Source organism: Theobroma cacao, chromosome 2, assembly GCF_000208745.1.
Source record: "Theobroma cacao cultivar B97-61/B2 chromosome 2, Criollo_cocoa_genome_V2, whole genome shotgun sequence".
Taxonomy (NCBI): Eukaryota; Viridiplantae; Streptophyta; class Magnoliopsida; order Malvales; family Malvaceae; genus Theobroma; species Theobroma cacao.
The window spans coordinates 3,292,847-3,311,537 of record NC_030851.1 but is presented as its reverse complement, the minus strand read 5'-3'; the positions used below and the strand labels follow the sequence as shown (position 1 = coordinate 3,311,537).

The 18,691-nt window shown below is 35.9% G+C and overlaps 1 protein-coding gene across 2 annotated transcripts; it reads left to right on the top strand.

The window, feature by feature from the left end:
* LOC18607606 lies at positions 879–18,368 on the top strand. Of its 2 annotated transcripts, none has more exons than XM_018115396.1 (32): positions 879–1,224; positions 1,310–1,483; positions 1,719–1,814; positions 2,122–2,191; positions 2,312–2,445; positions 2,731–2,871; positions 2,957–3,114; positions 3,420–3,579; positions 3,667–3,765; positions 3,975–4,052; positions 4,132–4,191; positions 4,302–4,459; positions 5,008–5,209; positions 5,865–5,984; positions 6,277–6,362; positions 6,472–6,576; positions 7,186–7,284; positions 8,098–8,186; positions 9,189–9,337; positions 9,955–10,098; positions 10,202–10,309; positions 10,830–10,940; positions 11,361–11,459; positions 11,575–11,685; positions 12,734–12,912; positions 13,053–13,488; positions 14,034–14,141; positions 14,372–14,430; positions 14,672–15,056; positions 15,708–17,255; positions 17,509–17,716; positions 17,803–18,368. In XM_018115396.1, the coding sequence occupies exons 1-32, from the start codon at positions 1,114–1,116 to the stop codon at positions 17,883–17,885; spliced, it is 5,868 nt and encodes a 1,955-aa protein (XP_017970885.1). In that variant the 5' UTR covers positions 879–1,113; the 3' UTR covers positions 17,886–18,368. The 2 variants fall into 2 exon arrangements, with proteins under 2 accessions (XP_017970885.1, XP_017970884.1); XM_018115395.1 differs by having other exon boundaries at positions 3,420–3,588.

Sequence of the window (18,691 nt, the reverse complement as noted above, 5' to 3'; positions counted from 1 at the left end):
GGTCAAATTTGGGGCCGCTTCTAGAATTCTTACCCAATATGTGTATAGTATTTATTTTTCTTGGTGCAAACCATATTTATTTTTAACCCCAAATCTTCAAATTCCAAGAGTTAAACATGCCCCATTGAAGACACCCAGTATAGCACACAGGTGATGCATACACCTACAATTTTGATTGGCAAAACAAATCGAGCGGTTCTCAATATGAGAAACAATTTTACTTACACTAATAAGTTACAAATCTCTCCGATTCTTTAAAATTTATAAAATGTACATATATATACACGTACATGTATGTGTATTTGGTATGTATGTACATTGTATAAAGATATCATAATGGATCACCTACTCGATTAAGAGTAAACAAAAACAATCATTGTCTCCCCCACCCCACCCCGGCCCGCCCAGCCCATCCACCATACCCCATAATTGTAATAAAATAAAATTAAATGTCATTATGTAGGACACCTAAATTAGCTGTCACATTAGACTGACAAATAAATAAATCATGTTGTATGGGCAGTGTTTGAAAGCCAATCCTCCCGCAGCCCATATTAGTATTGGAAAGCGAGTCAAGCTTATTCTTCTACTACTACTACTGCAAACTCAGTTGAAAATTCTAGGGCTAAGCTAAAATGTTTCAATAAAAATCTGAAAATGCGGCTCTTAATGACTTATTTGTCGATTGAAATTTAGTTGGGTATAGCAACAGTCAGATGTGACGAGACACCATTCAGGCGGAGATTGCTAGGGCCTTTTGTGACGGAATTGGGTTGGGTTGGTTGTGGCTTAGGGCACAATTTGGACAGTGGGATGGTTTTGAAAATTGGGTTGTGTTTAGTTAGCCCAAGTTCTGTTTATTGATAACAAAAAGCAAGTTCTACTCGAGCTGCGGTGCGGGAGTATTACACTACCTTAGGTCGCACCGCATCGCACCTTTGGCAAAACTCCCAAACCCGAACGGTCGATGAGCCAAAACCTCAAACCCCCATAAAACTAAACCCTCTCCTCCCAAAAAGCGCGAAAAAAATTTCAATCAAAATTATCAAAGAGGAGAAAAACGTCGCCATTTCTTGTTTCTTCTTCGGCTAGGGTTTTAGTGGATCACCATCAATGGCGACCACCACTAAATCCGTCGATCCTTCCCTTTGGTGGGAACCGTTTTCTTCTCTTCTCACTGACCTCGAGAACGCCTCTCCCTCCGACGACCTCCCTAAACCTCTGGTAAATCTACTCCTGCTATCTTCTTTTCTTTTAATGTACATTTCTGCATATTCGGCGTTGTTTTAATGCGTTCTGAGTTTTTCAGGCGAAGAAGTTGAAAGAAAATCACGATTGGTTCGTGGAGACGGTGACTAGGTTTAAACCGCCGAATGAGAAGTCGAAGGAAGCTTTGAATTCGCAGCAAATCAAAATTGGTCCGCATGAGCTGACTGTAAAGCCTGATTTCAGAGACAAGGCTTTGCAAGTCAGCTCGTATTTGGTTAGTTACCATTTTCACTAATATTCTTCATGCCAATTTGAACGTTCTCTCTCTTCAACTTTATTTTTTTAAAAGTTGCATTCCACTATTTAGGACAGTGCATTATTTGATTGATTAAGAGAAGTGAACTTTTTAAGTAAATGTGTTATCATTGTCAACAATTTCTCCTCAAGTAGAAAGAAATAATGCCTTTTGGCATTTCTGATTCTAATTTTGTTTTGTTTTGTTTTGACAGTGTTTGGATGAGGTGCAGTCCTACATTCTTGTTGATAGGTATCTTGAGCAAGGAAATGCTGCTGAGAATTATATAGTTCACGATTCTATTCATGTGGTTAGTAGTTTCCTTGTCTTCTAATTATAACGTTGATCTTTTTTTTGTATTTTTATCATAATCATACACCCAAATGCATTCATGTATATACATACTTGTGTATTTGTCAATCTCTGTCTCTGAGTTTGTGGTTTTTGACTGATGTGTGTGTTTAGGATGTTGCAGTTGTTTACTTGATGTGAGGCTTAGTTTAAGTCATTAATGTGAGATCTTTGTGGGGCATCTGTCATAGTGATAGCATTTATTCTCTGCTATGAAGCTCTCTGGTTTTCTTTTATATATCCTTCTGTTTTCTTTTCTTGTGTAGGTATTGCTACAGTATTACATTGAGCGTCAGTGCTTGTTCAAATGCACCCGGCAGATTCTCATGCATGCTTGTGAGTCTATTACAAGGCTATTCTGTTCTCTAATCGTCCCTTGGATACCATTTCTTTTGTTTATATATTGATATTTTACTGCATGGTTTCTTGCTGACATTTCTGCTATGTTTGGTGCAGTATTTTTGGGAAATATCTTGAAAGAAGGGAGTTTTATTAGGGAGGAAGCACTAAAGCTGATTTCTGATGGACTGGAAAAAAAATTAATATCTGTCCTGGAAGCCCTCATGTCCTGCAGTCATCCAGAGCAGATGGTATGTCTGATACGAGTTGTCTTCTACATTTTAGCCCTACGAAACAACGTAGTGGCAATAAGTTTGTATAAATATAGGTAGCTAATCAGGAATGGATTCATTAAGATGGTAGATTTAGTGGCATGCATCTTTTCTTTGACGTTCTGAAGTTTCTTTAGGCACTCTTACTATTTGTATGCATTATATTTGGAGATTGAAGCATTTGCTACTTTCTTAGTTATGTTTTATCAACTGTTATGTGTAAGCCTTCTAACATTTGATGTGCTTTTTGAGAATGGTTTATAGGATGTTGATCTTTTCACCTTATGGGCTGAGGAGACATTACTTGAAGACAACTTGGTTTTGGACATTATTTTTCTCATTTATTATGAGTCACTTTGTACTTGTAGTGCTAAAAAATGGAAAAAGTTATGCTTGATCTATAAGGTATATCAAATATCCTTAGTTGTTTGATATTAGTTTCTACATTCTTTACTAATTTTATACATTGCTCAACAATATGATTGCACAGGGAATCTTATCAGGGTCTTATAATTTTGGAAAGCTAGCAATATCACCTGAAGCACTGTATTCATTTTATCATGCCAAAGTTCTGCTGCTACTTGTCCTCATAGAAACTCTGAACCTGGAAAATCTTCTTCAAATGGTTCATGATGAAATTCCTTTCAGGTTTTTTAGCTACCTTTACTTTTATTTTATCTTTATTTTGCAGGTTTTAAAAAAACGGTTAACTCTTTTGACAATGTGAGAATGTTCTAGACACCTCAAGTGTGGAGCTCCAGATTATCCAACATCCCCCTCCAAAAAAAAAAAAAACCCTGAAAGAGCAAAGATAAGAAAATTATTATTCCAAGATTGTATGTTTTGGCATATAAGTAGATTTTAGGATGAGTTGCTATTACCTGATATTTATTTCTTTTTCCTTTTGTTCAACTTGCTCTGATTGCTGGAACATTTGTTTTCCTGTTCCTCAGGCAGGGTGCTTCTGTTTTTATGTTGAATGATGTCCAAGAGATTGATGCTCTCATATCAAGCTTTGATATCTTTGAAATGAGAGAAGCTGGTCCATTAGTTCTTGCATGGGCAGTATTTCTTTGTCTGATTTCATCTCTTCCTCAAAAGGAGGAAACTAATGTACTGATGGTGTGTTTTCTTTCCAGCTTCATGTACTACATGAATGAATATTATCAGCATTGACTGTGTCTTTGTTCAATTTCCCAGGAGATTGATCATGTTGGGTATGTTCGCCAAGCTTTTGAAGCTTCATCTTTGGGTTATTTCCTTGAAATTCTTCAAAGTGACATATTGAAGGAATCAGATGTAAGGCATAGTTTATGTCATTGTATAGGTTGACTGGTATTCTGATGCTTGCATTTACCGTTTGATTCATCCTTCTTTTTTTCCACTGAAATTCATAGCAACTTGTCTGAGATTATTTTTGCTTTTACATTGTTATGGTCATTGCATTTTGTGGTCTTTTCTTATTATGCTCTCTAATCTTATTTTGGTTTTTTCTCCTCTTCTATCAGGGACCTGTTGCTGGTTATCGAAGTGTCTTGAGAACTTTTATTTCTGCATTCATTGCATCTTATGAAATTAATCTTCAGGTATATATATTGCATATTGAATTTGCTTGTAAGGTATATTGAACTTTTTTTTATTAATGACAGTTTGTCCATTTTGCAGTTGGAGGATGGTACCCTTAATTTGATATTGGATATTCTTTGCTATGTTTATCGAGGAGAGGTTTGGATGTATAGTGAATGTATTTCTGAGTCACTTGATTTTTATTAATAGTAATGTTTTCTGTTGCTCATAGGTTATAAATTGGAATTTCTTGTTAATCAAATTTGCAGGAGTCACTTTGTATTCAATTTTGGGATAGAGCAAGTTTTATAGATGGTCCTATTCGGTGTCTTCTTTGTAACTTGGAGGGCGAATTTCCCTTTAGGACTGTGGAACTTCTACGCCTTTTATCATCTCTATGTGAAGGAAGCTGGCCTGCAGAATGTGTGTAAGTGTATTTTTTTTCTCTTTGTAGTCCAATTGGCTTCAATTATATGTGTGTACAACCAAGATATATACTGCCATATACATATATGTACATACACACACACACATCTGTGAATGTCTCTATGTATAATTGTACCGTCTGATATGTTTGTTAAGAAACTTCTCTTATTTATGGCTGACTTTGGTGACTCTGGTTTGGCTATTGTTTTCACTCAAGAAGAGCCATCTGACCTCAAAAAGAGGATGTGACAAGAGGCTATTGGAGCTTGTTTTATCTTTGGATTGAAGTTAGCTGATATGATTAAGAACCTGTCAATCCATGTTACAAGTTTTGAAGAGTTTTATTACCTTTTTAGGTTTTTAATGTAATTCAAATTTCAACAGTTCAACTTGTAAAGTCTGTTCTGATATATTTTTCTGTCGCCAACATTCTCTATGATGTCGTAAATGACCCTACAACTCATATTTCCTAATATTTCTGTTATGATAAGTTGCTTGTTGAAGTACCATTCGTTTCTGTTACAAGTAATGCATTTATCATGTGAACAGGTATAACTTTTTAGATAAATCCACTGGCATATCGTCCTTGTTTGACATTACTAGTGAATCCTTGTTGGATCGTACATCTCAAATTGTTGAAACTCAGCATCCAGTGTGTATTCCTGGGGTTGATGGTCTGCACATTCCTAGTAGAACTCGTGGGCACATTCTGAAAGTTGTTGGTGGGAACACTGCTCTTGTGCGCTGGGAGGTAAATACTTGAGACACTTTTGCTATTATAGTTAATGTTTATCAATTATGTCCTGCTGGATCTGCTGAAATTTTTTGGAACATGTTTGATGTTTAGGTTTTTAACTTTTTTTTACTCCACAGGTAATGTTACTGTGCTATCCAGTCTTTTTAGTTTATTCTTTAGGCTTCAACATGCAATTGTTGTTTGGCTGAAAATTGTCTCTTGTGGATGGGCTAGGAATATATTTATATAATTTGGTTTCCTTGAATGCATATAGTTATATCATGTTACCTGTGAATGTGCAGCATGCAGCTGGAATTAATTGTTTCTTCTGGCATTTTGATTTACTAGTTTTGCTGCATGGTAACTTATGTGTGTGTGCATGCGTATATTCTTCTCCAACTTTTCCTGGTAGCTTTGCTCAATTTTAGTGAAATTGAATGAGGTTTGCTATATGATTACTGTTATGCTGACTTGTAATGATGGATAGATGTTATGTTTTCCTATTTGCATCATCAGCATAATTGTTTTTTCTCTCTTTTGTATGCTTTTCAGGTATTGTCTTAATGCTGCCTCTGAAAATTTTTTAAGTTGAATTAATGATCCTAAAAGTTTTGGAAGAGGTTTGAGTAATATGACTAGGATATTTTAACACCTTGATTGTTTTCTGCAGCATAAAAAATCAGCTGTGTTTGTGCTGCTCCTTCGTTTGGCCCAGACACCACACTTAGAAAACAATGAAGAAGCATTTCTTACCCTTGACCTACTTGGCCGAATGGTGTCCTTCAACATGGTGATTCTTTGCTGCCAGTTATAGTTATTCATATGTGATAGATAGCGTTGGAATTAATGAGTTTTGGATGGCTATAGATAATGAATTCTTTTGAAATTATTTTGTTGTTGCTGTTGTCAGTGAAAGTTACTGGTCTTTCTTCAATATTTGTTGTATTTGAAAACTTGAATTTATTGAAATCTGTGTCTTTTATTGGTGTTTGTACATTCACCCTTTAATTTTTCCTTAAACTTAGCATGGTACCTTGCTTGTCCTCATAGTTTCTTTCTTTTCTAACAATTCTTTTGAATAGGCTGTATGTTTTTCTATGATGGATAGTTGCAACTTCTTGCATGTCCAAGCAACTGGCATGAATGGGCAGATAGAAAATAATCTGTGGTAATTACACAACTTGAACTAATTTGCCTTATTCTTTATTCTTTCTTTTTTATGTTTTGCACCTCTTCTGGGCCATATTTTCGCAGTTGTCTCTTTATCTTTGCTGCAGGGTTGTTGAGATCATTAGCATTATAGTCAGAAATTTGTCTCCTAGTCCCAGTGGTGCTGCACTGATGTCCATGGCTTTTGTAATCATGGCAAAGATGCTGAAATGGTAATTGCACCTAAGTTATAGTTAGTTTCCTTCCATAAGGGTTATTTGTATTTAATAAAGAAGATGACCTGTTGGTTGTTTTCTTCTATGTGTGCTTTGTTTGATTTGTGAATGGCAAGAATTTTGTTACTAATATTTGAATCAATGAATCTAATCCCCTAACTGAATTCATTGGTAAAGCCACATCCATCAGTTCCAAGTAGAGGGAAAAAAAAATAAATGGAAGTTATACATTGTGGTCTCCACCCAATAACTAACTAAAGTTCAAAATTCTGAAGATCGTGGTCATGGTAATCACTCATTAACGTTAACAATTTAATTGTCTCTGAGAAGAAAAAGTAATGCATGCTGTGGTCTTTGTTTTATTTGTTAGAGTTTAGTTCTAGCAAAGAAGGGTTCAAGATCACGGTGTCACCAATCAAGGATGTTTAGAATTTGATTTATTGTCATGGTCTTTTATGTCCATTAGGCAACTTTTATTATGTTGAGTACTCAAACCTGCATCTGTTTCTTGCCATAGTTTATCATAGCTTATTCAGTATTCTATGATATAGTTATCTGTTGCTCATTCACATATACCTTTTTGCTTCTTTTTCTCTTTTGAGGCAGTTCCCCTTCTCAAGTTGCTGCAATAGCCTTGAAATCAAATATATTTGATGTGGCTTCAAATTCTAGCGTCTTCAACGTAGGTTGGAATGGTCTATCAAGGTGAACCCTATGGACTGAATCATGAGAATTATAGTTGTAATGCTTTGAGATTTATTGGATTGCTTCTGCACATTAAATGACCTAGCATCGATTTCAGGGTTGGATATCTCATAGCTGTTTACTACATGGCTTCTTTTACAAATATTTCCGACTTGATTTCGTTTTTATCATTTTTGTGTTACTTTTTTTGTAGCTATCCCGCTGAAATACTTTCCGGAAGTTATCTTGTATGAACAATATGTATTCTGTTCTATCTTTTTTTATGAATTTTCTTTAGTGTCTTAATTGTCTGGTTTATGGTTGAATTTTCTTCAATGCAATTGTGTGATTAAACTTAGGTGTAACTTCAACAAACTGTTGAATGGTTGCTAAGTCTATGAAGCCTTGTACTTGGATAATGGAGTATGTAACTCAATTTAGTGTGTGTTATAATCACTTGATTTAGGTTACATAAATTCCGTGATTTGTATGGAACAGTTTTGAGAAAAGAATTATGCAGCCAAACCCATGTAGTTGGTGCAAGACATAGATGAGTCCTCTTCCTAGGTCACACTCTCTCCAAGGAGTTAGAACTGAAAGAAGAGATTCTCTCTCTTTCTCTGCTTGTTCTTTCAGCATTTGGCACTGCATTTTTATCGATGGTAATTGGTGCTTCAATTGTTCTTTTTTCTTTGAAAGGATGTTGGCTGTAATGAATCTGTTCTCCATTTTTCTTTTTGTATGCTTTCTTCTATTGTCCTCATGTATTCAAGATAAAAACAAATTTGTTTATGTAGTCTTCTAATTCTTTCTTGCCTCACCTTTTCTTTGCAGTGGGTCATGGTTGCTATCTGGAAAGTTGGCAAAGATGCTTTTAATTGATAGTGAGCAGAGTGATTATGACTGCCTATTAACAATATCAGGTCTGTATTCAATCATTTTAGCTTTCTGTCATTAGTAAGCATGTCTTTTTATTTTTCAATTGTTTGTTTAGATTTGCAAATATGTTCTATAAAGTCTGCTCATTTGTTATTATAATTCTGCTTCGCTTTCTGTCTCTCTATCTCTCTCTTTTTTCCCATGTATGATACATATGTATGTATGTCTGAGTGTTATATATCAGTCAAGCAGTGATCCTTATCCTAATAGCTTTGACTAGTAGGTAGCTGATCCTACAAACCTTCTTCTTTACTTGTACGCTTGTTAAAAAACCATAGATAATGGATAATATGATAGCTGATCCTACAGTACCCTCTGCTTTTCTTGTATGCTTGTCATAAAAACCATAGATATTGGATAACATGAAAAGCAAGTTTCCTACAAAAAATCATGGAATAGTCATATAGTTTGATGGGTCTTTCCATTATTAATTGAATTTCTCTTCAATTATTGCTACAAGTTATGTTTGAAGTGCACATGAGCATCATTTCTCCAAGTGTCTGGGACACCATTTTTTCGATTGCACTGTTCTATAAATCATAACATGGAGGATAGAGTTTGAACTCCTCTATCTGTGGAAATAACATAGCAGAAATCCAGCACAAACCTATTCCAGTCTTCCGAACTTGTTTATGCAATTGTAAAAAAGGTAAATACCAAAATAGTGAGGGGAGCAAGAATGCGCATTGGGTGTTATTGCTAGTTGCAATTTTTTTATCTGTAGTTTCGTGGTTATCTCATCTGATATTTAACTGACTATTCAAAGTTTAATTGTAGTGGCTCTACATTAGTAGCCCTTTTCTGGCTTCATATGGATGTTTAATTTTTTCTATCCTGAGCTTACAACTTTCAGGGTCTTCCATGAGATTATATCTTATGAGCTTTTCAACTTCAACGTTTTCTTAATTTTTTCTTAGTAGTAGTGCCCACACTGCTTATATATTTCCGTTTCGTTCTGATGTGCCTATTACTAATGATATTTGCAGTGCTGGATTTCACCATGCAGCTTGTAAGGACTGGAGTAGAGGATGATATTGTTGTGTCATTAATTGTTTTCTCCCTCCAGTATATTCTAGTCAATCATGAGTACTGGAAATACAAGGTGAAGAATACTCGTTGGAAAGTAACATTGAAGGTATGGATTGGTCTCTCTGTAAGCTGCTAACAACATGTTTAATTGTTTTTATTTTTATATTACTTTGATTGATGTCTTTGTATACTATGAAATGCATTTACGATGTAATAGACTGATGGTAGTGATCAAATTTCTTTTTGGTGGTCAGAGTAACACACATGTAGTGTCCATTTTTATTAAGTAAAAGATGACTAAGGGATATTACACTGGCTCAAGCTCTATAATTGCTGCAGTGAACATTAATTATGCTGTTATGGCGCATATATCTATGGATCTTGTGCAGTTTTCTTGCTTTCCTTGCACTGAATTAAATTTTCAAAATTCACCTTGTGATGGCTATGATCTTTTTTCCTCTTTCCTTAGCATGTCTTAGACATGTTGGTATGGGTCATAAAATGACCTGGATTAGGTAGTATTTACATGTTACTCTTTGACATTGCATGCATATACTCCTACCTGGTTTAGCTTTTGTTCTTCTTGATCTTTATCCTATTGATTTGGTCCAAACCTAACAAAATCAGCTTGTAATGATGTCCACAAACAAGTGGCTGTCCATACAGTGGACATGGAATTTAAAATGCTGGAGAGATTAAGTTATAATTTGTGCCTTGCAATAGGTGCTTGAAGTGATGAAAACATGCATTTTAGCAACATCTTCCTCTGAAAAATTGGGTGGTGTAATCTGGGATTTGCTGCTCTATGATTCTTCGATCCACAACACTCTCTTTCGTATAATGTGTACAACTTCTGAAGCCTTGGAGGTCTGCTATTTTCTATATCATCTCCTTTTGTTTCAATTTACAATATAAGGTGAAGTCACTATCCTTTTCTTTTCCTTCCTAATAAGAGCATTTCTTTGAGCAGAGGCTTTATCTCAACCGTCTTATCGAACTGGTGGAGATTGAGGGATTACAACTCGCTATAAGTTCTGCTTTGGATATTTCATATATCATGCTTACCAAATTTTCAAAGGTATTCGGAAATTTACAGAGCTGTTTGCACTACTGAAGTGACATAACATGTTACAACTTTTATATAGTGGCAAATGGATGACTTTTTATCTTCAGTTTTGGTATTTTTTCACATTTTTTCAAGCTCTCATGATCATTTCTTTTATGTTGCATATTTTTGGTAATTATTTACCTTTAGTTTTAGCTGTTTTACCTGTGTAAAGAAAGCTTTAGTTGTTGTAGAAGTTAATGATGCGGTCAAGTAAGTATACGTAGCTTTTGCAAATTGTGTTTTTCTTGGGATGGAGGTTGTTATTTTTCTTCATGATATTATACATCACATTCCCAAATTATTCATCATTTGTCTTTCTTTTGGGGAATATGATTATCATTATTTTTTTCTTTCTAGTCACTGTTATTAGGCTTGACAAATATGTGCTGACAATATGCAGATGCTGAATTTCATTTGGTCTTTATTTGATTATATCAATCAGATTAGACCTTCATAAATATAAAAATTAAAAATTGTGGTACATCTCCAGGATATGTCATCAAGCATTCCAGCTTTTCACCAAGCTATGCTCTCTTCAATGACCAAGCCAATTCCTGTTGTTGCTGCTGTCATATCATTGATATCTTTTTTTAATGATCCGGTAGATACTCTTTCTGTGCCTTTAAAATTCAAAATTCATCATTTTCTTTGTTGTTTCTCCTCTGTGAGAATTGTAAATCAATATGTATCACAAAGGAGTAATGTTAGTATGTCAGTTTCAATTATAAAAGAAGAATGGGGAAATTGATAAAGATATTACTCATCGCATCTATGCAGGATTGCTAAAATGAAGAAAGGCATAGTGAGTTGTGAGATTTCAGAATTCCTTGAGATGTGGATGCTGCCATGAATTGTAAAATTGTCTTTTTTTTTTGGGGGGGGGTGTGGTGTTGATGGGGCTGACAAGGACAGAATTATAGTTTCTTAGTTATTAGTGATTCATGATGGACGTTTACTCTTTTGATTTCATTATCCATGTGCCAAAATTGTGAAGGTGATGCAAAGTTACTTGACTGTGCAGGCAATACAGGTTGGTGCTGCTAAACTACTATCAGTTTTGTTGCGGATGGCAGAACCATATCCTTTTGTGAATTCATGCTTTGGTCCAGATGATAAGCTGGTTGGTTTTTTATTTGTTTGTGTCTTGAAGTTATTAATTTTGCTTTCTTGTTTGGCCTCTGAATAATTACCTTTTTCATTTTACTAATTTATCTTGATTAACCACTTGGTTTTAGATGACAGATTTAAGGCATTCTATTAATAGCATTTTACTTGAACATGGGGTACTGAATGAAGATCTTTTTATTGCTGTACTGAATTTGCTTACTTCTGCAGCTTGTTACCAGGTTAGTTATGATACATTCTCAGTACTTGTTAGTTAGCCTTCTCTGAGGGTTAACCTTTTTTTTATTATTTCTTCTGACAGTATTTAGAATATTTAGGTTGAGGTTGACCATGCAATCTGTTCTGAATTCTTCCACTGGATTGTAACTTTTCATGGTTACAGCAGATGGCATGTGATCTTTGTAAATATGTAATATAATTTTTCCAGTACATTTATTGTAGCTTCAACTTTCGTAAGCTTGATAATTAATAGTATCATATTTAGGAAAGCGGTACATCTCAAGTTGGATATGGGTTTGGGAAGGGGTACAAGACTTAGTTCTAGTTCATTTGTTATTTTAGGTTGTGGTATTTTGGGGTTGTAAATATTTTTTCCAAAAAAATTCATGTGTATTTTATAAATACATAGATATTTTAAAAATCAATAATTAGAATTTTTTGGCCATTTAATTATTTTTTTAAAGGGAGAAAATAGCAGTGGTCAATTTTTAAACTATTCTTTTTTATTTGTGACAATTTTCTCAATACCAATGAATATGATGAGCTGTTAATATGAGAGCATATTAAAGGGAAATGTAGGGAACGAAGTACCTATAAAGTGGCCAATCATTGTGATTAATGAACCTGAAACCCAGTTAACATGTAATGTTAATGCAAGAGTTGACGCGTTCCCATATATTAAGTTAATTAACATGTTAATATCTCTTTTCCTCAACTTTTGGCTTTCTGTTTTCCTCTTTTCTTCTAGATTTTTTCAACTAAAACATTGCTTTTTGCTCCTTCAGATTCTCTTTCATTTCCTTTCTCTCTTTGCTGTTTCTCCTTTGTGCCTTTTTGTTCTTCCCTTTCTCAGTTATTTGGATCTTCGTTCCTTTCTATTTTGCCCCTCATTTGGCAATCCAGATAGTGTACTCGTGTACCCACGCAATTTAAGATACAGTTGAATCATGATCTGTGGACCAGGGGGTTGCCACCAATCTACTACGACTTCTTAATACTGTTGCTCTAGTGTTTCAAGACATGGTTTTTATTGGTGGTTTCTGCGTGCAGCCTGCCTTTTTTGTTGCTATTTTTGACACAAAAGAGGATACAGATGTTCAACTGGCTACTGCTGGTGGTTTGAAACAGTCAACAAATGAAGCTTTGTCTGATTCACTGGGCTCCAAAATATCTAGTGTTGTAGATGCCCTTCTTCAATATGTTGTAAGATCCGACGATGCTGTCAATAGGTATTTTGTGTGGTGAAGGCCTTTGTCCTGGTTTTTTCACTTACTTTAGCACTAACGTGCATAGTCTAATTTTGTGATGCTTGGTTTGGTATGTATAACATGGTTTCGACTGAAAAACACTGACACACTATCATCTCCAGCAATCCCTGCATACCGCTGAACATACTTAACTTGCTGAAGTCATTGTGGCATGGGGCTGGTCTGTATACAATGATTTTGGAGAGGCTGAAAAGCTCTGACAAGTTCTGGAAACAATTGTCAAACTCTATCTCTCGAACTGCTGGCTCAGAAGTTCCTTTAAGTATGAAAGAATCAGAGGCTTTACACCTGGGATACAGATATCAATGTCAATCAGCTATATTGGAAACAATGGCATATGATATGTTTTTGATGAAAAAGTTGTTATATGCTGAATCACTCATTAAAGAACCACCTGAATCAAATAAGAAAATAGAAGCTGATAATTATGCTCTGAAGGATATTATTTCAAATTGGTGCAAGAGCTCTGTTCTTGGACGCATGATCAAATCATATACATCTTGTAAATATGACAATGATACATATTTTCGTGCAAAGGTAACTTTTTGTTTTCATATTTCATATATGTCTGTAGATGCTCTTACCAGCTGCATGTTGACTTGGATACTACTGCTGTTCCCGGTTGAACACTTGTGTGCCCTCTCATAGGCCTATGATATCAATTTCGGATATATCTTAATGTTTTGTTAATGTCTTGAATGTTTGGGAGTTTTCTCTTCCCTTTCTTTTCTCATTTGCAGGGGAAGTGGTGGGAGTGTGAGGATGTTGAACAAAACTTCCTTTTCTGGGGGGTGCAGGATGGTGGGCAAACACATTAAAAGCTCCTATAATTTGCAACACTTAAATGATTGTCATTGTATGAAAATAAGGTTTGATTAGGAGGTATTAGGGAAAAAAAAGAGTTGGGTTTATTTGAAACCATTGATCACCCAATGCAAGTTTTGAAATTGAAAATCCATCCAATGTTGCAGAAAAGTTTCCTCCCAGATGAACAAACTGTTTCTTAATTTGCCTCGGATATGTTGTTTTGACCTCCTCTTATTATCCAAATTGGGGATGTTGAAAATAAAGCTACTTTGCAGGTCGCATTAAGTTTACTCACTGTGCACATAATGGGGAAATTAGCAGCTGGTGATGCTGGAAGTTTGTCTGTATCTTTGGTCGAGAAGATTCGGCTTCTGTTTAAAAAGGTGATACCATTTTTTTATTTATTCTGACTTTTCTTTTGGAAAAACGAAAAAAGTCTGATTTAGAATCTGTATCTGTTCTATGGCTAAAATGTACCTTTTTAGGAGTTCCTGAGGACACATTGAATTAATAATGCATAATTGCACTATGAAATTTTCATTTCCCTTCCACTTCTATTTTTGATGTCACTTCTTGGTAACTTTGTTGTATGGTTGTGTTTTTCTGTTGGTAGTTGACCATTCAGCCTGCTTTTTCTGAATTGCTGGCGCAATACTCACAGCGTGGTTACAGGTAAAGATCAAACACCAATCATGTTGTCGAAACTTATATTTAAGCACTATGCCTCCAGATGAGGCACTATCCATATGAATAAAGATCTAGAATAAAGATGCCAATGAGTGATATCAAAATGTAATGATTCTGAAAGGTTTATGTATGTGTTAGCATTTTAGTTACTCAAACTGGGTAACTCTAGTGCTTCTTTTCACTTTTTTAATACCATCTACAATTGTTTTTCTTGGTTTCGTTTCAGTGAAGGGAAGGAATTGAAAGCTTTAATAATCAGCGATCTTTATTATCATCTGCATGGAGAGCTTGAAGGCCGTAAAATGAGTCCTGGACCCTTTAAAGAACTCTTCCAGTTTCTGATTGAATCAAAAGTGGTGAAGATTTATGAGAATAAGTGCAGGGTTGACCCTTTTTCTACTGCTGATGATGTCTATGTGTTTGATCTTCAACGCATAGAAGCAGATTTGGGGTTAGATATGTGGGATTATTCTGAATGGAAAACATCTAAAACAATTGCAGACACAATGCTGTGCTACATGCAGGGAGCAAACTCAATGGTGTTGATTGGAAATTCCAAGCTTTCTTCACTGAAAGCATTAATTACTGTCTTAACTGTGTACGATGACAGTGTAAGTTCTCTGAGTTCGAATTTTTTATTGCTGCTGTTTGCATGTTTGCTATGCAGAGATTGACGCTACATTTTTTCTGTGGCTAGAGGGACTGGGAAATCATGAGAATTTAAAAATAGGCTAAAATGTTAAAGGCTGATTATTATTGAGTTCATTGTGGAAAACCATGTCCAAACTATTTAAATGTTTATTCACTCTGGGATGCTCTACCTACTTTTTGTTAATCAATATTTTACTGGGCAAGTTACTTTTGTCATCAAATTGATGGGGAAGTTAGGTCCTAGGGCCTACAGATAATAGGGTTGTAGCATTAAAAGTGGCAAACTACAAGTGGGAAATCGTTTTGCAGACTCTCAAAAAACATAATGATATGGCATTTATAAAGAAATGAAATATAGTTCTAGAAGTGATAGTTCTAGTTGAGTCTAAAAACCATAAGGAAAGAGATGTTTAAGATGATTTTACCTTATGTTTTGAGGTACTGGCATCTAAAACTTATTCTAAGGGTTTTCTTAGTCTTTTCTGAGGCATTGGTCTCTTGTTATATCATTCAGAATTTTTATCTGTCTATTTTGGAAAGCTTTTCGATTCTTGTTTCTTCTTTGCCTTGCTTCTGTTAGAATTTTAATTCATATTTACCTGTTGTTGCAGTCGCTGGAAAAAATGGTGAGGGTTGGAGGGAAGATTCCCAATCAACTAATTTTGCCATGCATTGATCACATATGCCAAAGTTTCCATGACACTTTAGAATTTTTAACTCCAGTCCCTGATGTCTCTCAAGGTGTCTTTGATTTCCTCACTGCACAAGCAGACTTACTTCTTCATCTCATGAGATCTGTGCAGAATAGCCTGTCATCATCTGCTTGTGTTCTTGTCTTAAAAACTTCTGGTACTGGTCTTAAAGTGCTAAGTGACCTCAGAACAATGGTTAGTGGGGTGAATAAAACAATGAAGCTTTTGCTAATGTTGATTCTGTCAGCAGTGGAGTTTTACCGGCTTGATTCCAGCATAACTGGTGTGAAAGATAAAGAGTCTGCTGAAGGGTTTGCTGAGATTTCAAACGTCAGCCTTGGACTGTTACCCATCTTGTGCAACTGTATTACTATTTCTGAGTGTTTTTCCCTCTCCCTGACTGCTTTGGACTTGGCACTAAAATGTTTTTTGACACCTGATACGTGGTTTCCCATCATACATAAACATCTCCAATTACAACATGTTGTTCTGAAACTTCAAGATAAGAATTCTTTTGGATCTATTCCTATTTTATTGAAGTTCTTCTTGGCCATTGCACATGTAAGAGGAGGTGCTGAAATGCTTCTTAATGCTGGTTTTTTCTCATCTCTTAAAGTTTTATATGCTGACATGTCAGATGGTCGAGTTTCTTCAGTTATTAATTCTGGCAAAAGCCTCTCCATCTTATCGGACAAGACTGAGAAGCCTCAGCACATCTGGGGACTTGGCTTAGCTGTGGTCACAGCTATTGTTCATTCTTTAGGAGCCAGTTCTTCATGTATTGACATTGCGGAAAATGTGATACCATACTTCTTTTCAGAGAAAGCCCATCTAATTTCTTATTTTCTCAGTGCACCAGAATTTCCATCTGATGATCATGACAAGAAAAGGCCACGTGCACAAAGGACTTGGACTTCTCTTTCTTCTTTGAAGGAGACTGAGCAAACTCTCATGCTAATGTGTGTCCTGGCAAGACATTGGAAATCATGGGTTAAGGCTATGAAAAATATGGATTCACAATTAAGGGAGATGAGTATTCATTTGTTGGCCTTCATTAGCCGTGGAAATCAACGCCTTGGAGAGGCTTCAAGCCGGACCGCTCCCCTCTTATGCCCTCCTATCCTCAAGGATGAGTTTGATTGCTGCAAAAAACCTTCATTTGTCAACAGCAGAAATGGATGGTTTGCTCTTTCACCCCTTGGCTGCGTCTCAAAGCCCAAGTTCTCTGGCATATTAACTACAACTGCTATTGTGATCAAAGATCAAGGAACTGAAAGCAACAACCATGTTCCACAAACATACTTTTCAGACTTAGTTGCCATTGAGATGTACAGAATTACATTTCTTTTATTGAAATTTCTCTGTTTACAAGCTGAGGGTGCTGCTAAAAGGGCAGAGGAGTTGGGATATGTTGACCTCGCTCATTTTCCTGAACTTCCAATGCCTGAGATTTTACATGGGATACAGGTACGATGATGATATTTTGGCCATTCTTTTCAATAATGAGATGTCAAGGTTCTGATTGTTGTTTACATCAGTCACCAGCACTACTGTGTATGCAAAAAATATCTGGTTGCCAATGGATATTGAAGTTGGAAGAAAGGGGAAAGATCACTAAATGACTTAGAAGTATCTGTTTTTGTCAATGTAGTCGTCTAAACTTCATATCCTAATTGCCTGTGGGTGGTTTTTTTTATTCTTTCCTTCTTTTGGAACACAGGACCAAGCAATTGCTATTGTCACGGAATTATGCGAGACTAATAAACTGAAGCAGATTCATTATGAGTTACAGCGTGTCTGTCTGCTACTGCTTCAAATAATGGAGATGGCCTTGTACTTGGAGCTTTGTGTCTTACAAATTTGTGGAATTAGACCTGTTCTAGGTCGCGTGGAGGACTTGTCGAAGGAGCTCAAATTTTTGATTAAAGGTAATGGTCCCACCAATCATGAAAAGCTTTAAATTGTTTCTGAAGTCATTCACGAACTATCTTCCTTTTATTTTCCTGGCTTCCAGCTACGGAGGGGCATGCTTTTCTCAAAGGATCAATGAAGTCCCTCAATCAGATAATATCACTTGTCTATCCTGGTTTGCCATAAACGAAGAAATTACAGGTGATTCGTTTGAAGACGTAACAGATCTTTTGTAGACTTAGAATGAAGAGTCTGAGAACTGTGTAGATATTTCCAATACTGCCGTGACGGTACGTCTTTGTATGCGTAGTAGAATGTGTATATCTATTTTGTACAGATAATCTCTTCCGATACACTGATGTCGTTTTTTCTGGCCTTTCTTTTTGCGATTCCAAGGACTTTTTTTTCTTTTCTATGACGAGAAAGATACTCCCACTAATGGGAGGGACTTGCACAAATCCCGTGGTCATCCTCAAGTAACCGGATTTTTTCATTTTTCTTTTTCCTAGTTGAGCCAGATTATTGGAATGGACCCTACCTCTGCCTGTAAAGATCATTGGAGGGTTTTGTAAAACGTGCGATATGAGATGGTTATCCAAACACGAACAAATCACCCCAAACCTTCATCATCGGTAAGCAGATTCTTGTCGTGAATTTGATTCGGTTTTCTCCTTTGATCATTAGACCAAAATTTATGGTTGTTCCAGGAAGGAGTCGTGTACGTTATCCTAAGGGATGAATTTTACTATATGCAAACCGACATAACCTAGCAAAAGGTGCTAGCCGCGTCTGGTTGGGTTTAAAGGAGAAGGTTGAAAAAATAAGAATAAAAAAAAAAAAAAAGGGCAATGCAAAAGGCGCCGACCTTAAAAAGGCCGGTCACGGGAATGCGTAGGTATGATATGCTAGGAAACACCTACAAATCTCTTGTCGCATTTTCCAGGAAATGCGAAATAGCTTATGATGATTGAGGCGTCTGCAATTAGCATCTT